At 45.4% G+C, this 20,140-nt stretch overlaps 2 protein-coding genes across 2 annotated transcripts; one reads left to right on the forward strand and one right to left on the reverse strand.

The window, feature by feature from the left end:
* Positions 1-652: 652 nt before the first annotated feature.
* On the forward strand, positions 653-16,590 carry acads (acyl-CoA dehydrogenase short chain). Its single transcript, XM_083642341.1, has 10 exons — positions 653-715; positions 7,178-7,338; positions 8,655-8,804; positions 9,007-9,118; positions 10,010-10,161; positions 13,314-13,484; positions 14,038-14,175; positions 14,280-14,375; positions 14,981-15,037; positions 15,166-16,590. Exons 1-10 carry the CDS (start codon positions 688-690, stop codon positions 15,316-15,318), a joined length of 1,218 nt encoding a protein of 405 aa, XP_083498467.1. The 5' UTR covers positions 653-687; the 3' UTR covers positions 15,319-16,590.
* Positions 16,591-18,158: 1,568 nt separating this feature from the next.
* cldn5b (claudin 5b) lies at positions 18,159-19,770 on the reverse strand. The gene has a single exon (XM_083642344.1). The coding sequence runs from the start codon at positions 19,611-19,613 to the stop codon at positions 18,966-18,968; it is 648 nt and encodes a 215-aa protein (XP_083498470.1). The 5' UTR covers positions 19,614-19,770; the 3' UTR covers positions 18,159-18,965.
* Positions 19,771-20,140: the final 370 nt, after the last annotated feature.

Consider the following 20,140-nt stretch of genomic DNA (forward strand, 5'->3'; position numbering starts at 1 on the left):
CCCTCTCCCAACCTCCACCATCATCCCTCCATCCCAAAGGAAAGAAAGAACCACAGCAATGTGCCGGACAAACTAACTGACTTTTTATGGTGCTAATAAACATGTTTTGAAAAACCTCAACCTCCCTGGCTTGACTACCTTTATTCGCCCTATTGAAAACTTACTGTAATAATCGAATAATATTCTGATATGGATTAGGATGTGTCTGTGGTGCTAAATTGTGAGTTGATTCTGTATGTAGGTTTGTAGGCCTACTTCATTGTATTTTTATATTCATTCATATATTCATCATTAGGGACTTTAGTAGGCTTATGCTAATGTTTGGTTAACCGCTCTTACTGTATATAATGCTAAAATGAACCAGGGAGTAGGCATGTGTGTAATCATGTTGGTTGTTTTCGATTCAAATGCAATTTCATTGTCATTTTTGGATATCTGTTCTTTTCACCCTCACCATTTGTAGTAAATTCTGGAAAAGAAAGAAGAAAAAACACATCTGCTATGAAAAACAAACCGGTCGCACTCGAGTTTAGGTAGTTGTAGGTTGAGTTAAATATAAACTAAAGGAAGATGATAAAAGAAATACGGTATGTATTATTTGCGCTTCACTTCGAAAGTAAAGCAATAATTCCGACAGCACTTGAAGGCAGCACGGATACTAGCAAACAGTGAAGAACCAGACCAGCGATGGCTGCAATTTTCAAAGCAAGGAAAGGTTAGTACAGTTAAACAAATAAATAAATAAAGTGGGTGAACTCTAACGTTATACCTTTAACGACATGCGACATGTAACTTGCCCTGGTGTATTATTATATTAGCTGTGTGTGTGTAGCTAGCTAACTACATAGATACAAGCTTAGTTAGCTTAGCTTAGGTACTGTACAGTTCAAAACCAAACACATAAGTGCAATAACGTTACCTCCTAGTAAGATGAGTTGGGGTGTGTTTACATGGATACTCCAATATTAAAACGCACCGTGGCATAATATCATTCACCAAGTGGGGCACTTTATTTCAGTAAGACCCATTCGTAAAACCACAACTTGGAGAATGGTTCGCACTGTAGCCTACTGCCCTCTGCGATGTATTTTGATGGAATAGCTCAAAGTTAGCTAGCCTGCTGTTGATCTGTCTGCTTTATTAACCCCTTTTAATCACATGACACGAAACAGAATGACAAAATACTCCTATAGGTATTCTCTAAGAAGTATTCTGTTTTGTTTGGGTCTCCACTCTCCACTCAGACGTGTACTACTCGCAGTGGGGCAAAGGCGAAGATGAGGGGTGGGTGACCTTTCCCCCAATTTAAGCTGGCAGCCAGCTTATAGTCACTGTTTTCCAGTGTTGATGTTAACCAAATGGACAATGGAACAGCAATAAGTTTGGCTGTTTATTATTTTGGAAATCAAACTGTACAGACTGTATTTCTGTTCACCCAAAAAAGCAAATTCTGTCATCTAGGTAGGCTCCTCCCCCTCATGTCATCTAGGTAGGCTACCCCCCCTCATGTCATCTAGGTAGAATACTCCCCCTCATGTCATCTCGGTAGGTAGACTACTCCCCCTCATGTCATCTAGGTAGGTAGGCTACTCCCCCCCATGTCATCTAGGTAGGTAGGCTACTCACCCTCATGTCATCTAGGTAGGTAGGCTACTCCCCCTCATGTCATCTAGGTAGGTAGGCTACTCACCCTCATGTCATCTAGGTAGGTAGACTACTCCCCCTCATGTCATCTAGGTAGGTAGGCTACTCACCCTAATGTCATCTAGGTAGGCTACTCAGTACTCACCCTCATGTCATGTAGGTAGGCTACTCTCCCTCATGTCATCTAGGCAGGTAGGCTACTCACCCTAATGTCATGTACATGTAGGTAGGCTACTCACCCTAATGTCATGTAGGTAGGCTACTCACCCTAATGTCATCTAGGTAGGCTACTCACCCTCATGTCATGTAGGTAGGCTACTCCCCCTCATGTCATATATAAATGCTATGGTGTGCTGCATTGGATGACTGTATTGCAATTGTCTATGTTTAACACATTTGTCCCTATCAAATAAACACTAAATGAATGAAATGAAAATGAATGTCATCTAGTTAGGCTACTCGCCCTCATGTGATCTAGGTAGGCTACTCGCCCTCATGTGATCTAGGTAGGCTACTCGCCCTCATGTGATCTAGGTAGGCTACTCACCCACATGTGATCTAGGTAGGCTACTCACCCACATGTGATCTAGGTAGGCTACTACTCACCCACATGTGATCCAGGTAGGCTGCTACTCATGTGATCTAGGTAGGCTATTCCTCATGTGATCTAGGTAGGCTACTACTCACCCACATGTGATCTAGGTAGGCTATTCCTCATGTGATCTAGGTAGGCTACTACTCACCCACATGTGATCTAGGTAGGCTGCTACTCATGTGATCTAGGTAGGCTAAATAATAATAATAATAATTCATTTATTTTATATAGCGCTTTTCCAGACCCAAAGACGCTTAACAGAGAACAAGAGACAAGCAACAGGGAACAAAACAGGCAACAGATACAAGTAACAGGCAACAGTTACAGGGAACAGGGCAGGTAGTATGGAGAAACAGAGGGGAGGAAGATAACAGGAGGGAGGAAGAGGGGGGGGGATGGGGGGGGAGGGTGATGGTTTGGAGGAGGTGGTCAGGGGTAGGGGAGGTTGTAGGCTTGGGAGAACAGGTAGGTTTTGAGTCGGGTTTTGAAAGTGGGGAGTGAGGGAGAGTCTCGGACGGTCTGGGGGAGGGAGTTCCAAAGTCGGGGTGCAGCGCGGGAGAAAGCACGGTCGCCGTAGGTTTTGAGTCTGGATGGGGGGATGGTGAGGGTGGCAGTAGAAGAGGATCGGAGTGTACGGGAGGGGCGATGGGGGATGAGGAGGTCAGTCAGGTAGGGGGGGGCTAGGCTGTGGAGGGCTTTGAAGGTGAGGAGGAGTAATTTGAAGTCAATGCGTTGCTTAACGGGGAGCCAGTGGAGAGAGTGGAGGACAGGGGTGATGTGATCGCGGGACCGGGTGTGAGTGAGCAGGCGAGCAGCTGAGTTTTGTACCATCTGGAGTCTATGGAGGGAACGGGAGGTGATGCCAGTGAGGAGGGAGTTGCAATAATCAAGGCGGGAGGAGATGAAGGCATGGATGAGGGATTGAGCAGCAGGGGGGGAGAGGCAGTGTCTGATTTTAGCGATGTTGCGGAGATGAAAGTATGAGGTTTTAACAACGGAGCTGACATGGGGATCGAAGGAGAGGGTGGGGTCCAGGATGAAACCAAGGTTGCGTGCCAGGGGGGAGGGAGTGATGATGGAGTCGTCAATGGTGAGGGTGATGGGTCCGGTTTTATTGAGGGTGGATTTGGTGCCAATGAGGAGGAGTTCAGTTTTGTCGCTGTTGAGTTGGAGGAAGTTGTGGGTTAGCCAGGTTTTTATTGCGGATATGCAGTTTTCGATGTGGGTGAGGGGTGGGTTCTGGAGGGATTTGGTGGTGATGTAGAGCTGAGTGTCGTCAGCGTAGCAGTGGAAGTCCAGGTTGAATTGACGGATGATGTGACCAAGGGGGAGTATGTAACAGAGGAAGAGCAGGGGGCCGAGGACTGAGCCCTGGGGGACCCCCTGCAAAACAGAGGAGAGGGTGGAGGAATGACCGGAGAGGGAGATGAATTGTTGTCTGTCGGTGAGGTATGAGGTGAGCCAGTCCAGTGCGGTGCCCTCAACACCCAGTTGGCGCAGCCTTTGGAGGAGGATGGAGTGGTTCACAGTATCAAAGGCTGCGCTCAGATCGAGTAGAACTAGGATGCTGAGGGCACCAGAGTCAGCGGAGGTGAGGAGGTCATTGATGACTTTGGAGAGGGCGGTTTCGGTGCTGTGGTGGGGACGGAAGCCAGACTGTAGGGGTTCGTAGAGGTTGTGGGAGTGAAGGTGGGAGTGAAGTTGGGTGGAGACGATGCGCTCGAGGGTTTTGGAGAGGAATGGTAGGTTGGAGATGGGGCGGTAATTGGAGAGGTTAGCAGGGTCGAGGGTGGGTTTTTTGAGGATGGGGGTGACAGCGGCGAGTTTGTAGACAGAGGGGACGTGACCTTGGGAGAGTGACTGATTGAAAAGGGCAGTGAGGTGGGGGATGAGGGCGGGGAGGCAGGCCTTGGTCAGGGGGGTGGGGAGGGGGTCGAGGGAGCAGGTGGTAGACTTGGAGGCGGTGATGATGTCGGTGATGAGGGAGGAGTCAACAGGGGAGAAGGCAGCGAGGGGGGGGGGGAGGGGGGAGGTCAGGGGGAGGGAAGGTGATAGTGGGGGGAGGAGGGGCGGAGGGGTTGGCGATGGAGGCAGTCAGGGAGGAGTGGATTCTGGAGATTTTGCTGTTGAAGGCGTGGAGAAATGAGTTGCAGAGTTCAGGGGAGGAGAGTGTGTTATTGTCCGGGGGTTGGAGGAGCTTTTTGACAGTGGAGAAGAGAGTGCGGGGGTTCCTGTTGGTGGTGTTGATGAGGGTGGAGAAGTGGGCAGATTTGGCAGCTAGGAGTGCATCACGGTAGGAGGAGAGGTGCTGTTTGAGGAGTTCGGCGTGGACAGTGAGGTGGGTTTTCTGGTGAAGTCGTTCCAGTTGCCGGCCGGTCTGTTTCATCGTGCGGAGTTGGGGGGTGAACCAGGGGGAGGAGGAGGTGAATGAGACTGTGGAGGTTTTCAGGGGGGCCAGGGAGTCAAGGGAGTCGGTGAGTGCAGAATTGAGGAGGGTGGCATAGTCATCAGGGGAGGAGGGGGCGGAGTCAGGGGGGGGGAGGGCAGAGGATATAGTCTGGGAGAGAGTGGGTAGGTCGATGGATTTGATGTTACGGAAGGAGATGGTGCGTTTGTTGGGGCGGCGGGGGAGGGGCAGGGGAGCAGAGAAGAGAATGCAGTGGTGGTCAGAGAGAGGGAAAAGGAGAGGGTGAGGGTTAGAGATGGGTAGAGAGGAAGAGCAGACTAGGTCAAGAATGTGGCCTTTGGTGTGGGTGGGGAAGTTGATGTGCTGGGTGAGGTGAAAACAGTCGAGGAGAGAGAGGAAGTCAGATGTCAGAGGGGAGTCGGGTTGGTCTACGTGGATGTTCAGGTCACCGGTGAGAAGAAGGCGGGAGGAAAGAGAAGAAGCGATGGTGAGGAGTTCAGAGAGGTCGGACAGAAAAGAGGGGTGGGGCTATTCCTCATGTGATCTAGGTAGGCTACTCCTCACGTGATCTAGGTAGGCTACTCATCCTCATGTCATCCAGGTAGGCTACTCACCCTCATGTCATCTAGGTAGGCTACTCACCCTCATGTCATCTAGGTAGGCTACGTACTCACCCTCATGTCATCTAGGTAGGCTACTCACCCTCATGTCATCTAGGTAGGCTACGTACTCACCCTCATGTCATCTAGGTAGGCTACGTACTCATCCTCATGTGATATAGGTAGGCTACTCACCCTCATGTGATCTAGGTAGGCTACTCATCCTCATGTGATCTAGGTAGGCTACTCCCCCTCATGCCAGTTGAAACACAGGAGATGTTTGTCCATATCACACATAGGGAGGTTACCAGCAGCACACCTTGAGAGAAAACCACTCACAATTGACTTCATTACAGTTGATGTCAATGGTGACTGGTTTTCTCTCCAGTGGTGATTTGACCAACCTTTCAGCCTAGCATAAATCTTCATAACGTAAATAAGACTGATCATCTGATACTAGCTGCTATCAAGCTGATAAGTTATACAGAGAAAAGGCCCTTTAAGTGAGGGGGGTTGGGCGACTGGGGAGCAGGGATTAATGCTTTTCTAAAATGCAAATGATTGATCACTGCATCGCTGCTTCAAACGTATTCTTGGTGGATAATTTGAGTGATTCATTGAAGATTTGGCGGTTGATGGATGGGACAGTGAGTGATTAACAAGTGTTCTCTCTGGAGTCTGGACACTTGATAGATATTAGTTTCAATCAATGGAAAACTGTGTGTGCGCATGTGGATTTGTGTAGTTTTCCTTTTACTGATTGCTTGGCAAGTAAAGTATTGGTGTTTTTATAATACCATCTGCTGATTTCTGTTAAAAATTAAGTTACAGTTGGTCTGTTAAGCACTCTTCTAGGCAGACTCAATACTCACAAACAGATACGTCCCTAACATCTGTAGGTTAGGTGGGGTCAAACAGATACGTCCCCTAACCTCTGTAGGTTAGATGGATCAACAACATGAGGTCCTCTCCTTGGTTGTCAGCATGCAAAGACGAGTGCACTGGCTGCTACAGAACATCTGCAGCAGTGTTGTACATTGAAGGACCAGGGGCCTGCTCTGTCCTTTGCCTGTGTTGTCCGAGCAGTCCAGTTGAGTTTGTAATTGAGCTGCACTCCTAGGAACCAATAGGAAATTCACCATCTCCCTTCACCTCCTCCCCCTGGATGGTGACAGGGTTTGTGGGGCTTCCTGCTCCTTTGTGATGTTGAGCTGGAGGTGTGGTCGCACCAACCTACATTCAAAGCTCTCCAGAAGCTCTCTGTAGTCTACTCCTCCTCAATGTCCTCCATGATGCAGCTGACAATGGACGAGGCATCAGAAAACCTCTGTAGGTGGCACCTGGCACGAGCCAGAGTTGAAGCAGAAGTCTGATATAAGAGGCAGCAGTACTAGAAGTCCACTTGGAGAGCGCAGACCTCCGACAAGGCCATGTATTAGTCCGGTGTAGTTCTAGTCTGATGTGCAAATTTCGCGAGTCGGATCAGATCCACTCCAAACTGTAATGGGTTCGTCCTTGGCCCATGCTACACCCTTCCACCAAGTTACATGAACATCGGCCCAGTAGTTTTTCTCTACTCCCGCTAACAACAAACGCCACAGAAATCATGAAGATTTCCTTAAAGATGCGATGTGTAAACTTAAGTAAGATTATTACATTAAATGATCTAAAAATGAGTAGACCTATGTCATACACCTTTGTTGTTGTCTACTTGTCTTACATTATCTTAAATGTTTTCAACAATGTTCCAACCCAGAGAAATCCTCAATTCTTTTCAAAGATGTATATGCCCATGATGTTTTTTGTTTGTCTCTGTGTATCTGTGCATACTTGGATAATAGACCATTTTAAGTTGATCTTTGGCTTCTAAAATGAACTTTGTACCCAGCTCCCCTGAGGGTTGTCTCTTGGTTGTCTCTCTCCCTCCATCAGCCCTGGGCCTGTGTCTCAGCGGCTGTCGAAGTCTGACCCAGCTAGCAGAGCTCCCAGAGATGCATCAGATGCTGAGGCAGACCTGCAGAGACTACGCAGACAGAGAGCTAGCACCTATTGCTGCTAAACTAGACAAGGAGCATACTTACCCTGCCAAACAGGTACACACGCAGACACATGCACACACACACACACACACGCACACGCACACACACACACACACACACAGACACACATGCACACACACACATGCACACACACACACACACACACACACACACACACACACACACACACAGACACACACACACACACACACACTCTAACTACTAGTGTGTTAAATACAAAGATATTAACCAAGGAAGTTGGTTATGAGAAAAATCGATGTAGTCAATATGTTATGATGTGATGTGGCAGTTATTTCTTCAAATAGACTTGAAGGCTCGGGTACCACCATGTAGCGATGCACAATAATATCAGCACGTCTCGGTATCGGCCGATAAAGGCTTTCAAATTAAATGTCAGCATTGGCCCGAAACAAACGTTTCTGCCGATATGACGGGCCGATAAAATGAAGCTTTAATTATGCCCAAATGCTCGATGCTTACATAAATAATAAATATGTCATGTTTTACTTTTACATAACCTAAGTTGAAGAAGTTTTCTTATTTTGCCCAGTGCATGATTGTGTCCATTTTGAAAAGCATTGTATTGATGTCTGCATCTGCCAGTGGGCCGTCATGATAAGAGTAGACATAATTTCCACTACAGGAGAGACTTGATGTTCTCTGAAATTAGGTGTGTGTGTGTGTGGGGGGGGGGGGGGGGTGCATGCATATATTGGTATCAGTGTAGGAATTTAACCAGGGGCGAGGGCAAAAATGAAATCTCAGAATGCCCCTAAAAAACATGATCCAGGGGCAAAAATTGCCCCCAATATTTTGATCATTTTATTTTCATTCAATTCATTTAATCTCCATCTGTAACACACACTCAGCACCTGCAAGCTGGCTGCCAGAAGACGATGATGAAGAACACACACAAACAGTGCTGTTGTTCACACTACGCTTTAGCAACTTTATGCACTGATTACTATTTTTTAAAGTGCCCCCAACATTTTGTAAATGCCCCCAGTTTTTAGACAGTGGGGGGCAAATGTTGCCCCCAAAATATGTTTTTAATTTCCTACACTGATTGGTATAGGCCTCAGCAATCTGCCAAAAGAGTTGGAGAATGTCGAGTTAGAGTAAAACAAATCCAATATGGTGGATCCCTGCCACCTTACACCAGAGAATTAGTTTGTGACATTACTAGGGAACATAACTGCTTGATTTAACTTTAATGAAAGCTAGGTTTATCTTCTCAATCATATCAATCAAATGCATACAATTGGAGGTTCACAAGGCTCCTGAAATAAAGGCTAATTTTGGCTAGTGAAAACGGCTTTCCTACAGTAATGTGCTCTTGTGTTGTCCAGGTTCAGGAGCTGGGTGCCATGGGTGTGATGGCCATGGAAGTGCCAGAGGAGCTCGGGGGAGCTGGGATGGACTACCTGGCTTACAGTCTGGCTATGGAGGAGATCAGCAGAGGCTGCGCCAGCACTGGAGTGGTGGTCTCGGTTAACAATGTGCGTACTTCGCTAGACCCGTTCTCACCATAGATTACTTTGCATGAATATGATATTCTGCCATTGATTGCCTGTATTTGTCTATATGATTGTGTTATTTAGTGTCTGTACATCACCGTGTGTGTGTGTGTGTGTGTGTGTGTGTGTGTGTGTGTGTGTGTGTGTGTGTGTGTGTGTGTGTGTGTGTGTGTGTGTTCTGCAGTCTCTGTACATCGGGCCAATTTTGAAGTTTGGTACAGAAGAACAGAAAAAACAGTGGATCACTCCCTTCACCACGGGAGAGAAAGTGGGCTGTTTTGCACTCAGCGAGCCAGGTACACACACACACACACACACACACACACACACACACACACACACACACACACACACACACACACACACACAAACACACACAGAGTATGGTCAGGTCAGGTCAGGTGTATGGTCAGATGTTTCCACTGCACAAACTATTGCAAGTGCTGTCCTTAGCTTGTCTAAAGCTTTCAGTTTTTAGTCTTTCTACTTGACCTTTCCTCTCACCATCAGTCATCCAGAAAAATAGCAAAATACCCCCGAAGATCTTAGATTGAAGCTAATAAAAGCATTAGAGACAAGTGGATTTGTTTGTTTTCCTCTCATTCTGCAGAGACTCAGGTAGTTGAACGGTAAATAATCAAATTTCCAGTCTGAAATCTCAGCTTCTGGCCCCAACTCAAGTCTGTGCGCTGCCTGTGGGATCAGCACATGGTTGTGGCCATAACCTACCTCAGTGGTTCTCAAACTTTTTTGCCTTCAGTTCCCCCTTTCCCTGATTTAGGAATCCAAGTACCCCCTTTACCAGACTGCAACATGTTGCTTAGAAAACTGCAAAAGAAATCTATGATCCATTGAATGAAGGATCGCCCACCTTTTCAAGAATATAACATTAAAGAGTTGAAATGAGTGCCTCCTGAGCAGATTTATTTGAACGTTTTCCTTTTATTTTCATGCTTTATTCTTAGATTTTTCCATTTTCCCCTTTCTCTGAAGTACCATCTGTAGTACCTCCACATACCCCAGTTTACCCCAGTTCCTACACCAAGAGCCCCCTGCAAGTCATAATGCCCAGAACCCCCATTATGCAGGCCTATGACAACTCCCCCCAACAAATTGAATCTGGCATCGATTCAGGCCCGTTTCCAAATCCCATTCTGAACTCAGATGAAGGCCCCTTCTAATCCCAGGTAACGGCAGTGATGCGGGTGCAGCCTCCACCGTGGCCCGTCAGGAGGGAGATGAGTGGGTGCTGAATGGAACCAAAGCCTGGATCACCAACAGCTGGGATGCCTCTGCCACCCTCGTGTTCGCCACCACCGACAAGACGCTCAAACACAAGGCATGACACAGCACATTTCTATTATATGATATGATATTATATCAAACACAAGGCATGACGCAGCACATTTCTGTTATATGATATATTATATCAAACACAAGGTATGACCCAGCACATTTCTGTTATATGATATATTATATCAAACACAAGGCATGACGCAGCACATTTCTGTTATATGATATATTATATCAAACACAAGGCATGATGCAGCACATTTGTGTTATATGATATGATATTATATCAAACACAAGGAATGACGCAGCACATTTCTGTTATATGATATGATATTATATCAAACACAAGGCATGACCCAGCACATTTCTGTTATATGATATTATATCAAACACAAGGCATGACGCAGCACATTTCTGTTATATGATATATTATATCAAACACAAGACATGACGCAGCACATTTCTGTTATATGATATATTATATCAAACACAAGGCATGACCCAGCACATTTCTATGATGATATATTATATCAAACACAAGGCATGATGCAGCACATTTGTGTTATATGATATGATATTATATCAAAAATAAATCAAAAAACGCGCTCAACTCAACTGAACAAATAACTGGGTGCTAAATCCACAATGAATGTCAAGATTAAAAGAGAAGAGGATAGCACTCCAAGTTAACTTTTTATTGCCTTTATTGCTGCAGGCAATAGAATGATATTATATCAAACACAAGTTATGACACAGCACATTTCTGTTATATGATATATTATTCACCTTATTCTTTGCCTATACAAGGATGCTTCTGCATGACGTCATTTTGTAATCGTCTTTCCGGTTTTAGGCACCAAAGTAGATTACGCCTACCATAGTCATTTTTAGATTTGCCAAAAAGCTGTTTTCAAGCAAAAAAAACCCAAACTGTTTTAAAGTTTTAATATTTTTCGGGTGAGAACGTAACATATATGTGACCAGTTTATCAGAATAAGCCTATTTGGAAATATTTAACAAGCAGCGAGGACCGGGAGCGCTGACTGTGCTGACACCGGTTGGACTAGCTATCTGTCAAACCCTACTGTAGTTAGGCTACTGGCAGTGAGAAAACACTGTCAACGTGCTTTTGTAACTAAAGTTAAATGCCGACCGGGTACAGCCATCGGCTCCTCGCAGCAGTAACGCTATGAACATGTAACTGAAGTTGGCCGCAGTGTAGCTTAATTCTGAATGTTGCCAAACTTCATTCATTATTATAGTGACGGAATAAGGTGAATATCAAACACAAGGTATGACGCAGCACATTTCTGTTATATGATATATTATATCAAAAACAAGGCATGACGCAGCACATTTCTGTTATATGATATGATATTATATCAAACACAAGGCATGACACAGCACATTTCTGTTATATGATATGATATGATATTATATCAAACGCAAGGCATGACACAGCACATTTCTGTTATATGATATGATATTATATCAAACACAAGGCATGACACAGCACATTTCTGTTATATGATATATCAAACACAAGGCATGACACAGCACAGTTCTATGATATGATATTATATCAAACACAAGGCATGACACAGCACATTTCTATGATATGATATTATATCAAACACAAGGCATGACACAGCACATTTCTGTTATATGATATGATATATCAAACACAAGGCATGACACAGCACATTTCTGTTATATGATATATCAAACACAAGGCATGACACAGCACATTTCTATGATATGATATTATATCAAACACAAGGCATGACGCAGCACATTTCTGTTATATGATATGATATTAAAACCCGCAAGTTAGCATTGCCTGGTTCCCTCGCCTGGAAGTCACTAGCTGTGTTTCCATTACAGTTTTTCGCAAAATAATTGCGATATTTCTACAACTTCGACAATGTACAATTGCGACTTGTAGGCGTTTCCATTGAAGTTGAGTTTCGCAATTCCCGTTACCAGCAGCTGCCACAGTGATTACGCACGCGGATCTGCCCCATATCCCGTCCCCTGCATGCTCAAATCCAACCAATGGTCAATGCAAATCACAACATGAAGTTACAACGCATATAAACGAGCCTGATTATCAATTCAAAAGAACATGTTGCGGGCTGCGGTGAATGCAGTGAGCGCGACAGGCAGAGGAAAAAAGGTAGCCTACAACTTGTCCCATTTTAGAGATGGAGGAGGGGGGGGAAGGCTGATATGGTGCAATAGTCAGAATATATCGTGTATTATAATTATAACATTGCACCTGAAACGTGTGTAATGTATTAATCACTTCAGGCAACAGCACCGCACCGGTGTGCTTTTCATCCCGCCGATCATCTTGCCGCTGTGCCAAATGCGCGCACACAGGCATGGATCGATTTCTCCCATTAAACATGATCTATTTTCCGGCTCCGCTTTTGCACAACACGTCTTTCTGCTAGGTAGCGTTGCTTCAAAGTTTTCCACTTGCTGCGAAGGTTTTGCCACGGTTTATCAAACCCTTTCTCCCTCATTTCCTTTCATTTTCCAAAGGAGAAGATGGGTCACATGACGTGCAAATGCGGAAAATCTGTTTCCATTACACTTTTGCGATGAACTGCTATATCGACACGTCTGAAAAACCACCTCATGAGAGCGCAAAAACGTTTTGCGATATTTGGGAGCTTTTTCGAAATTTACGTGTTTCCATTACCCAATTTCTATTGCGATATTTAGATTTTGCGCATTTCTGACGGTAATGGAAACACGACTACTGAGATTTTTGTATGGGGATTTTGGTTAGACGAACAATTTATGAAAGTGCGACCTTTGTGTTCAGCGAGATAGCACAAATTAACACCACTTTCATGATTTTTGAAGTGTTTTCGGAAAATGTTGATTTTTGGCGATCGCATTTAGGCATAAAAGTGGTGTTAATTTGTGAAGATTATCTTGCTGAACACAAAGGTGTCCGTTTCATAAACCTTTGTTAACCACAGACCTTATTTCAGGCATGTAACCAAAATCCCCATACAAAAATCCCATTGACTTCCAGACGAGGGAACCAAGCGCAATGCTAACTTCCGGGTTGGCCTACAAGAATACGTCATCCTCTATTGTACTCTATTGTAATAACGATGATTCTGCTTCTCATCTTTGCCCTTTATATTATCTTTGGCTCTTTTGCTGCGCCGGCGTCTGCAGGGTATTAGTGCATTCCTGGTCCCCATGCCTCACCCGGGTCTGTCACTGGGGAAGAAGGAAGATAAGCTGGGCATCAGAGCCTCGTCCACTGCCAACATCATCCTGGACGACTGCAGGATACCACTTGACAACATGCTGGGCCCTCGCGGTGCCGGATTCAAAATTGCCATGGTATTTCAGAGTGTTTTATTCACTATATTGCACAGTTTTAAATTCTTCTGGGACTGTAAATTCATGTAAATTCACTGCTTATTTAATGCCTATTTAACTCAGACTGTACATTTCATGTAAATTCAATGTAAACTCATATTTAACTCGGACTGTAAATCTCATGTAAATTCAATGTAAACTCATATTTAACTCAGACTGTACATTTCATGTAAATTCAATGTAAACTCATATTTAACTCAGACTGTAAATCTCATGTAAATTCAACCTAAATTCATACTTAATATCCACGGAACACTCCTCCACCATGTACATATTGTATATATATTTGATTTGATTGCACTTGCAACGTTGTGATTGTCTTCAGTTATCTTCTTACTTCTTATCTCTGTATATTGACCTGACCGCTACCCTGCATACAGACACTAAGACAAATTCCTTGTATGTAACTTGCATACTGTGGCAATTAAAATGATTCTGATTCTTACTCGAGGCATCCTTGCGAAATATGCCCGTAAAAAGTCCAAGTCAGCATCTTTGTCTCCGCCTCACGCAGCAAACCCTGGACAGTGGCCGCATCGGCATTGCAAGCCAGGCGCTCGGTATCGCTCAGGCGGCTCTGGACTGCGCTGCGAACTACGCACACAAACGCACCGCATTCGGAGCCCCCATTGGCAAGTTGCAGGCCATACAGGTATGTGTGAGAACACCTGGTAAAAACCTACCTTCTAAACTCCCAGTCAAGTAGCCTAACAGCCAGTGGTTCAAACCTTTCACATTTTCTCGCGTGCCATCTAGTTCAAACTGGCTGATATGGCTCTGGCGATCGAGGGCGCTCGCCTGATTACCTGGAAGGCTGCACTTCTACGAGATTCCAAGAAGCCCTTCACTAAGGTACACACAGTCTCTTTTAATCCAATAGAGAGCCAAAGTGAACGTCACTTCCTGCTTTTCTCCCTGTACCAGCGTGTGAAAAAATATGAATGGTGGTGAACGGAGCGATACGCTACCTTTTTGATCACGTTTGAATTGTGCCACAGGAGTACACACGTCATGTTTGTCACTGTAAAAGATAACTGCAAGTCGAGAAAGTGGCACTTTGTGGTTAAACTGTGGCACTATAAGTGATAAATCAGAAAGACTGCGCACAACCCGTTGCGTAAGTGACGTCTCTCCCGCCAGTCCATGTGCGACACGAGATGTAGTTGAAAACTAAACCTTACGTTTCAGTTTGAGGACAAACTGCGACTTTCTTGACATGCATACAGTAGTTATCTTTTAAATTGACCAAATTGAACGTGTACCCCCGTGGCACAATTCAAACGGGATAAAAAAAAAAGTAACGTATCTCTCTGTTCACCGCCATTCATATTTTTTCACACGTTGGTACAGGGAGAAAAGCAGGAAGTGACGTTCACTTTAACTCTCTATATTGTATGTTTCAAATGGCTTGTATATAACAGGCTTCCTTCTCCTCCGCTTTGCCTTGCTTTCTGCAGGAAGCAGCCATGGCAAAACTAGCCGCATCGGAGGCCGCCACCTTCTGCTCGCATCAGGTAAGAAACCAACTACTGTATATATAGTACATAGATATAGACATCATACGTCACAAAATAAAGATACTCAATGAACCATTCAAACACCTTTCTTTTTATTTTGCCCATTTTCACTTGGGTACCGCAAGTCGATCCAAGTTTTGGGAGGAATGGGTTACGTGACGGACATGCCAGCGGAGAGGCACTACCGTGACGCTCGCATCACGGAGATCTACGAGGGCACCAGTGAAATCCAGAGGCTGGTCATCGCCGGCCAGTTATTGAAGGAATACCAACCGTAGACACGCCCGCACAATACGGACCTCATGACAGATCTGTCGGATAACCTGACCCGACTTGGTAACCTCATCCATCAAGAATAATGAGGTTGGTTGGGATCTAGCGCTGGCTCAGTGTTAAGGTCCAGCTTTGATTCCCACATCAACAGGCCTCTAGACCACGGGGGAACGTTAAAAGACCGCGTTGTTCACAGGAGCCTCAGCCCATTGTGTGCCCATTACCTCCGTTTCCTCTCCTTCCATGGGAACCCGGCCAGGATTGCTAAAACAATGCATGCCACATCTCCAGAGATGTGTCAGATCTTACTTCATGGTTTACGTTTGGCCACCACCGCCTTTAGATGATGTTGGCGCCTCAGATGTTGGCACACTCTTGCCACATCAAGATCGAGTTGCTTTCTCCCCTCACCTGTCCTACATGTGTATGAGAAAACAATCATTCAACCACCTTTTGATTTTCTTCACTCCGCTCAGTGCTTCCCAAGCAGTATTGAATGTTGGTGTAAGAGGAGGCTTGCCACTGGAGGGCAGTGGTGTACCTTTGTTTTTCTTGACCCATTTGCTTGGGACAGATTCAGCAGCAATATCCATGAATCACTAGGCAGATTGTGCATTGTTATCCTTATTACACACATGGTTCAGGACATACACAGAGAATATCCACAATGTTGTTATAAATCTGCTTACTGTTAGGGATGCACCGATACATCGGCCGTATATCGGTATCGGCTGATATTGGCCTTGTTGACTGCAGTCGGCTATCATCAAAAAAAGGTGCTGTTCACCGATTGCAGTAGCTGATATTTAGCAATTAGCATATATCAGTTGGGTCACATAATTTGTTGTTTGTTTCATAATTACATTACGGTATAATTGAATTTGTGCTCATTCAAAGATAATGTGATGAAGGTCCCAAAAGACTTTATAACAGGTCAGTTATTTGTTTATAATGAAGATTTCTTTGTTTCCCTGTCAAAAAAGGCATATAGAAAACTTTGGCTATTGGCCAAATTGTTATTTGAAACATCGGTATCGGTGATTCGGGATCGGCGCAGAATTTTGCAATCGGTGCATCCCTACTTACTATATAATCTTGTTTTGTGCACTCACTTTGGGGTTAATCCAGTGGATTTGTCAAAGACTGTCAGAGGCCGTGTAACGAAATGCATCTTCTTTATTTTGGTGCTAAATTCACAGCCCTCTATTGTGCCTCTGTATCTGTTGTACATATTTTATCATAAATTATGGTGTGATAATTATAATAAAAGCAAACACGATTGCACATCTGCGTGGGTAACATTCAGGAATCAAATGTCAGCTTGGCTGAACAGTACAGTTCCTCACAAAGTGCTTCTGATGGATGTTACATTCATCATCTGATGAATATATGTACATAATAAACGCATCTTCGGGGTCGTCTTAAACTTTTACGTCACGTCAAGCTCATTTTGGGCTTGTGGTGGGAAGGTTGCCTGTTAAACACAGACTGGCTTAGAAAATACATTTGGGGAACAGTGAATGAACAGCGCTGTCCCCTCCCTCAACAAATACTGTCAAGGTGCCATTGAGCAAGGCACTGAACGTCAAAACGGCCCCAGTAGAGTAGTGGTGGTGGGTGTATGTAACTGCAGAAATGGCCTTGCCCACTAGAGAGCAGGGCTCAGTGTGTAGTTGACCTGCTGTATGTGCACCGTGCGTATAGCTGCATTCAAGGCCGGAGTAAAGTGACATGGGCCCCGGTTCACCACCCCCCCCCACACACACACACACACATACACACACACAAAATAATTCATCAACAATCACTCCTTGCATCCTTTAGTTTACCTGCACGTGTTGTTGTTTCACATTCTTATTATTATTGTTGATTCACATGCGTGTGCTGGGCGCTCCGCTGGCCCACATCTGGGCCAGGCTTCCTGACGCTGCCGTTGCAACGCTTCTACTGATTGTGCAGATGGTGCTGATAGAGCGGGCCCTATGTATTGTTAGACTGGCCTTGCGTGCTCCTGCGCTGTCCTGATGGTGGGTCCACAGCAGTATGGGAGTGTTTGTGAACTACTTAACCTACAGACTTGATTATTTTGACGTCACACTCGGGCTCCGTTTGTTTGCCCTGCCCTGGCTTTACCGCACATATAAACAGGTGCACGTGCAAAAGCTCGTTATTCTGCGCATCCTGCAATCAGCCACTGCTGAATGGAAACGTGCTGAGATCTAATTGTTGCTTTTACTATGACCTTTGACCCTCCGTATACATTATTGCAGTGTTGCCAGGCAAATTCCCTACACACACGTCCTTCCTATGTTTGACCCAGAATGCACTTCTGTTTTGGGATTTGCTGCAACAAATGTGCCCTCCCTGGAGGTTCACGCATTCTTTTTTTTTTACCCAGTTCATGGAAGAAGGGAGTGCAAACAGGATTTCCTGGTCATGTGATGAGATTTTTTTTTGTCCTTCAAAGTCAAATACCCCCTTTTCACAACTAAACAGTAAAACATGGATTTGATATAATTGTTGCCTTAATTGTAGTGAAATTGAAACAAAGTAATTGTTGCCATGTGGCAACATCATGCAATAGAATGTTAGGCTACAGCTAATTTAAGACATTTTGATGGCTAAAATAGCGAATAATTACAGTGACTAATCAAAGGCTTGTCATTTGTCATATTTGTTTGAGTTGTGTTTTGATTGTGTGTGTGTGTGTGTGTGTGTGTGTGTGTGTGTGTGTGTGTGTGTCTTATCTGAATAGAACGGCTTTGTTTTTGCTTTAGTTCAGTCATGCAACAATGAACAACTAGCTAAATGTGACAGACAGACAATCAAAGAGTTGTTTCCCCTTTATTAGAAAAGCATGTCCTATAAAAAAAATAGAGTAGATAGGAAGACAGTACAAAATACAATACTTGGATTCATATGCAAATGTCCTCCTTTGATCACAACATGAGTGCACATTGGTCTGAGTAGGCTTCGCTGCATCATACTGTAGGGCCCCTCCAATGTGGGAACCAATCTCATAAGCACTACACAGAATGAGTCCCTGCCGGGGGGGGAAAAGTGACTATTTACAATGAGAGTACAGCTATTGAGATGGGGCGCAGACCGTGCCGCGCTCCTTGACCCGAGTAGACAGCGTCATCATGTCAAACTGACAATTACCACGGAAGAAATGAAATGATACACTCATAATAGGCAACAGATCTCGGTATCTGACATTCTGAAGTGTCTGCATTCACTGAAGCATTGAATTTGCTCATTTGCCAAACCTCTTTGCTGAGGCACTCTACTTACAATGCACACAGTAGTGCATTAGAGGCAGATTAACCCTTTCGAAGCATAGATAAACTGCATAGGCAAACATCAGCAAAATTACATTCAAATCAATGTCATTTTCCATCACATTGCCGCACGAAGTATTCAACACCGTATTTCTGCAGTGTCGATCTATGTCATTCTCATCATAATAATTGTCCTCTACCATGTGCTTACAATGCGCTTATGATGCATCAATGCCTTATGTGAGCACCACTTCAAGTAAAAGGTGTTGCCAAGGAATGATAGGTGGCATTTGGCACACATTATTAGTAGTTTGGCTGAAAGGTTTGTGATGGCTCTGCGCAAAAAAACAAATGTCCCAGAGCATTTCAATCTATACATAATGTTTCTTGTCAAAGTCCCCGTTGACCGTGATGGTCTTGGTGGGAGCGTATTTGATCGGATAGGCGCTCTTGACCCCCTCTGGACAGGAGCAGCACAGCAGGGTGCCGCCGAGCAGCAGCAGCGCCGAGGCCGCCCAGCCGATGTAGATCGCCGCGCCTATCTCCCGCTTCTTGGACGGAGGCAGGTTGGGGTTATGGAAGTCGACGATGATGTTGTTGGCCAGCCAGCAGAGAGGAATCAGCACGAACAGCCCGGCGACGATGTACAGGACCCCCCCGGCGTTCACCACTTTAGCCTTGATAGAGTCGTCCTTGATGCAGTTGGTGCACTGCGCCCCGGCGATGGTGACGGACAGCGCGGCGACCCCCAACACGGCCGAGATGACGGTGAGGGCGCGGGCGGTCTGCAGGTCCCGGGTCAGGGCCAGCACCGAGTCGTGCACTTTACACTGCATCTGTCCGGTGCTCTGCACCACGCACGACATCCACAGGCCGTCCCACATGGTCTGCGCCACCACGATGTTGGAGTCGATGAAAGCGGTCACCTTCCACATGGGCAGCCCGCAGGCGACCATCACCAGCAGCGAGCCCGTGACGCACAGCGCCAAGCCGAGGAACTCCAAACACGCAGACAGCATGGCTACTTTTTTTTTAAACTCTTCTTGTTCTAGCCCTTCCTCAGAATAAGAGTTTGAAAGTTGCAGTGTCTTTTCTTGGTGTTTTCTCCCCTTTTCCCTTTGGCACAGGTGATGGTGACCAGATGCTCTGTGCAGGTCTTCTTCGGTGTGTTCAATGTCGCCCCTATTCACTGTGAGTGTGTCCGCTGCTTGCACGGTCATTTATGGGACCACCAGAGCGCTGCCACCGGCCGGCACACACGCACATCAAAACAAAGCGGAGCAACTTTTGGCCAATCAGCGGTGAGTTAATCTGCGTCTCAACAAATGAGGGTCTTTGCGCGTGCGTGCGTGCGCGCGCACACACACACACACACACACACACAGAGTATGTGGGAGTGGGGTGTGAGTTGAGTGTCACAGGGAGGAACACACACACAGATGTGTGTGGTTGGACCAGGGGGAAAAGCAGGCTTTACGCAGAGACAAAGACATGAGACCACCCGAGACCATGCAGGGTTGGGAAGGTTAGGATACTTTAACAATGT

Source organism: Poromitra crassiceps (assembly GCF_964638095.1).
Source record: "Poromitra crassiceps genome assembly, chromosome: 8".
NCBI classification, from domain to species: Eukaryota; Metazoa; Chordata; class Actinopteri; order Beryciformes; family Melamphaidae; genus Poromitra; species Poromitra crassiceps.

Coding starts and splice junctions, on each gene's coding strand:
- acads (XM_083642341.1), top strand. CDS start 688: ATGGCTGCAATTTTCAAAGCAAGGAAAG. Junction 716..7,177: donor AATTTTCAAAGCAAGGAAAG/GTTAGTACAGTT, acceptor TCCCTCCATCAG/CCCTGGGCCTGTGTCTCAGC. Junction 14,176..14,279: donor GCAAGTTGCAGGCCATACAG/GTATGTGTGAGA, acceptor CGTGCCATCTAG/TTCAAACTGGCTGATATGGC.
- cldn5b (XM_083642344.1), bottom strand. CDS start 19,613: ATGCTGTCTGCGTGTTTGGAGTTCCTCGGCTTGGCGCTGTGCGTCACG.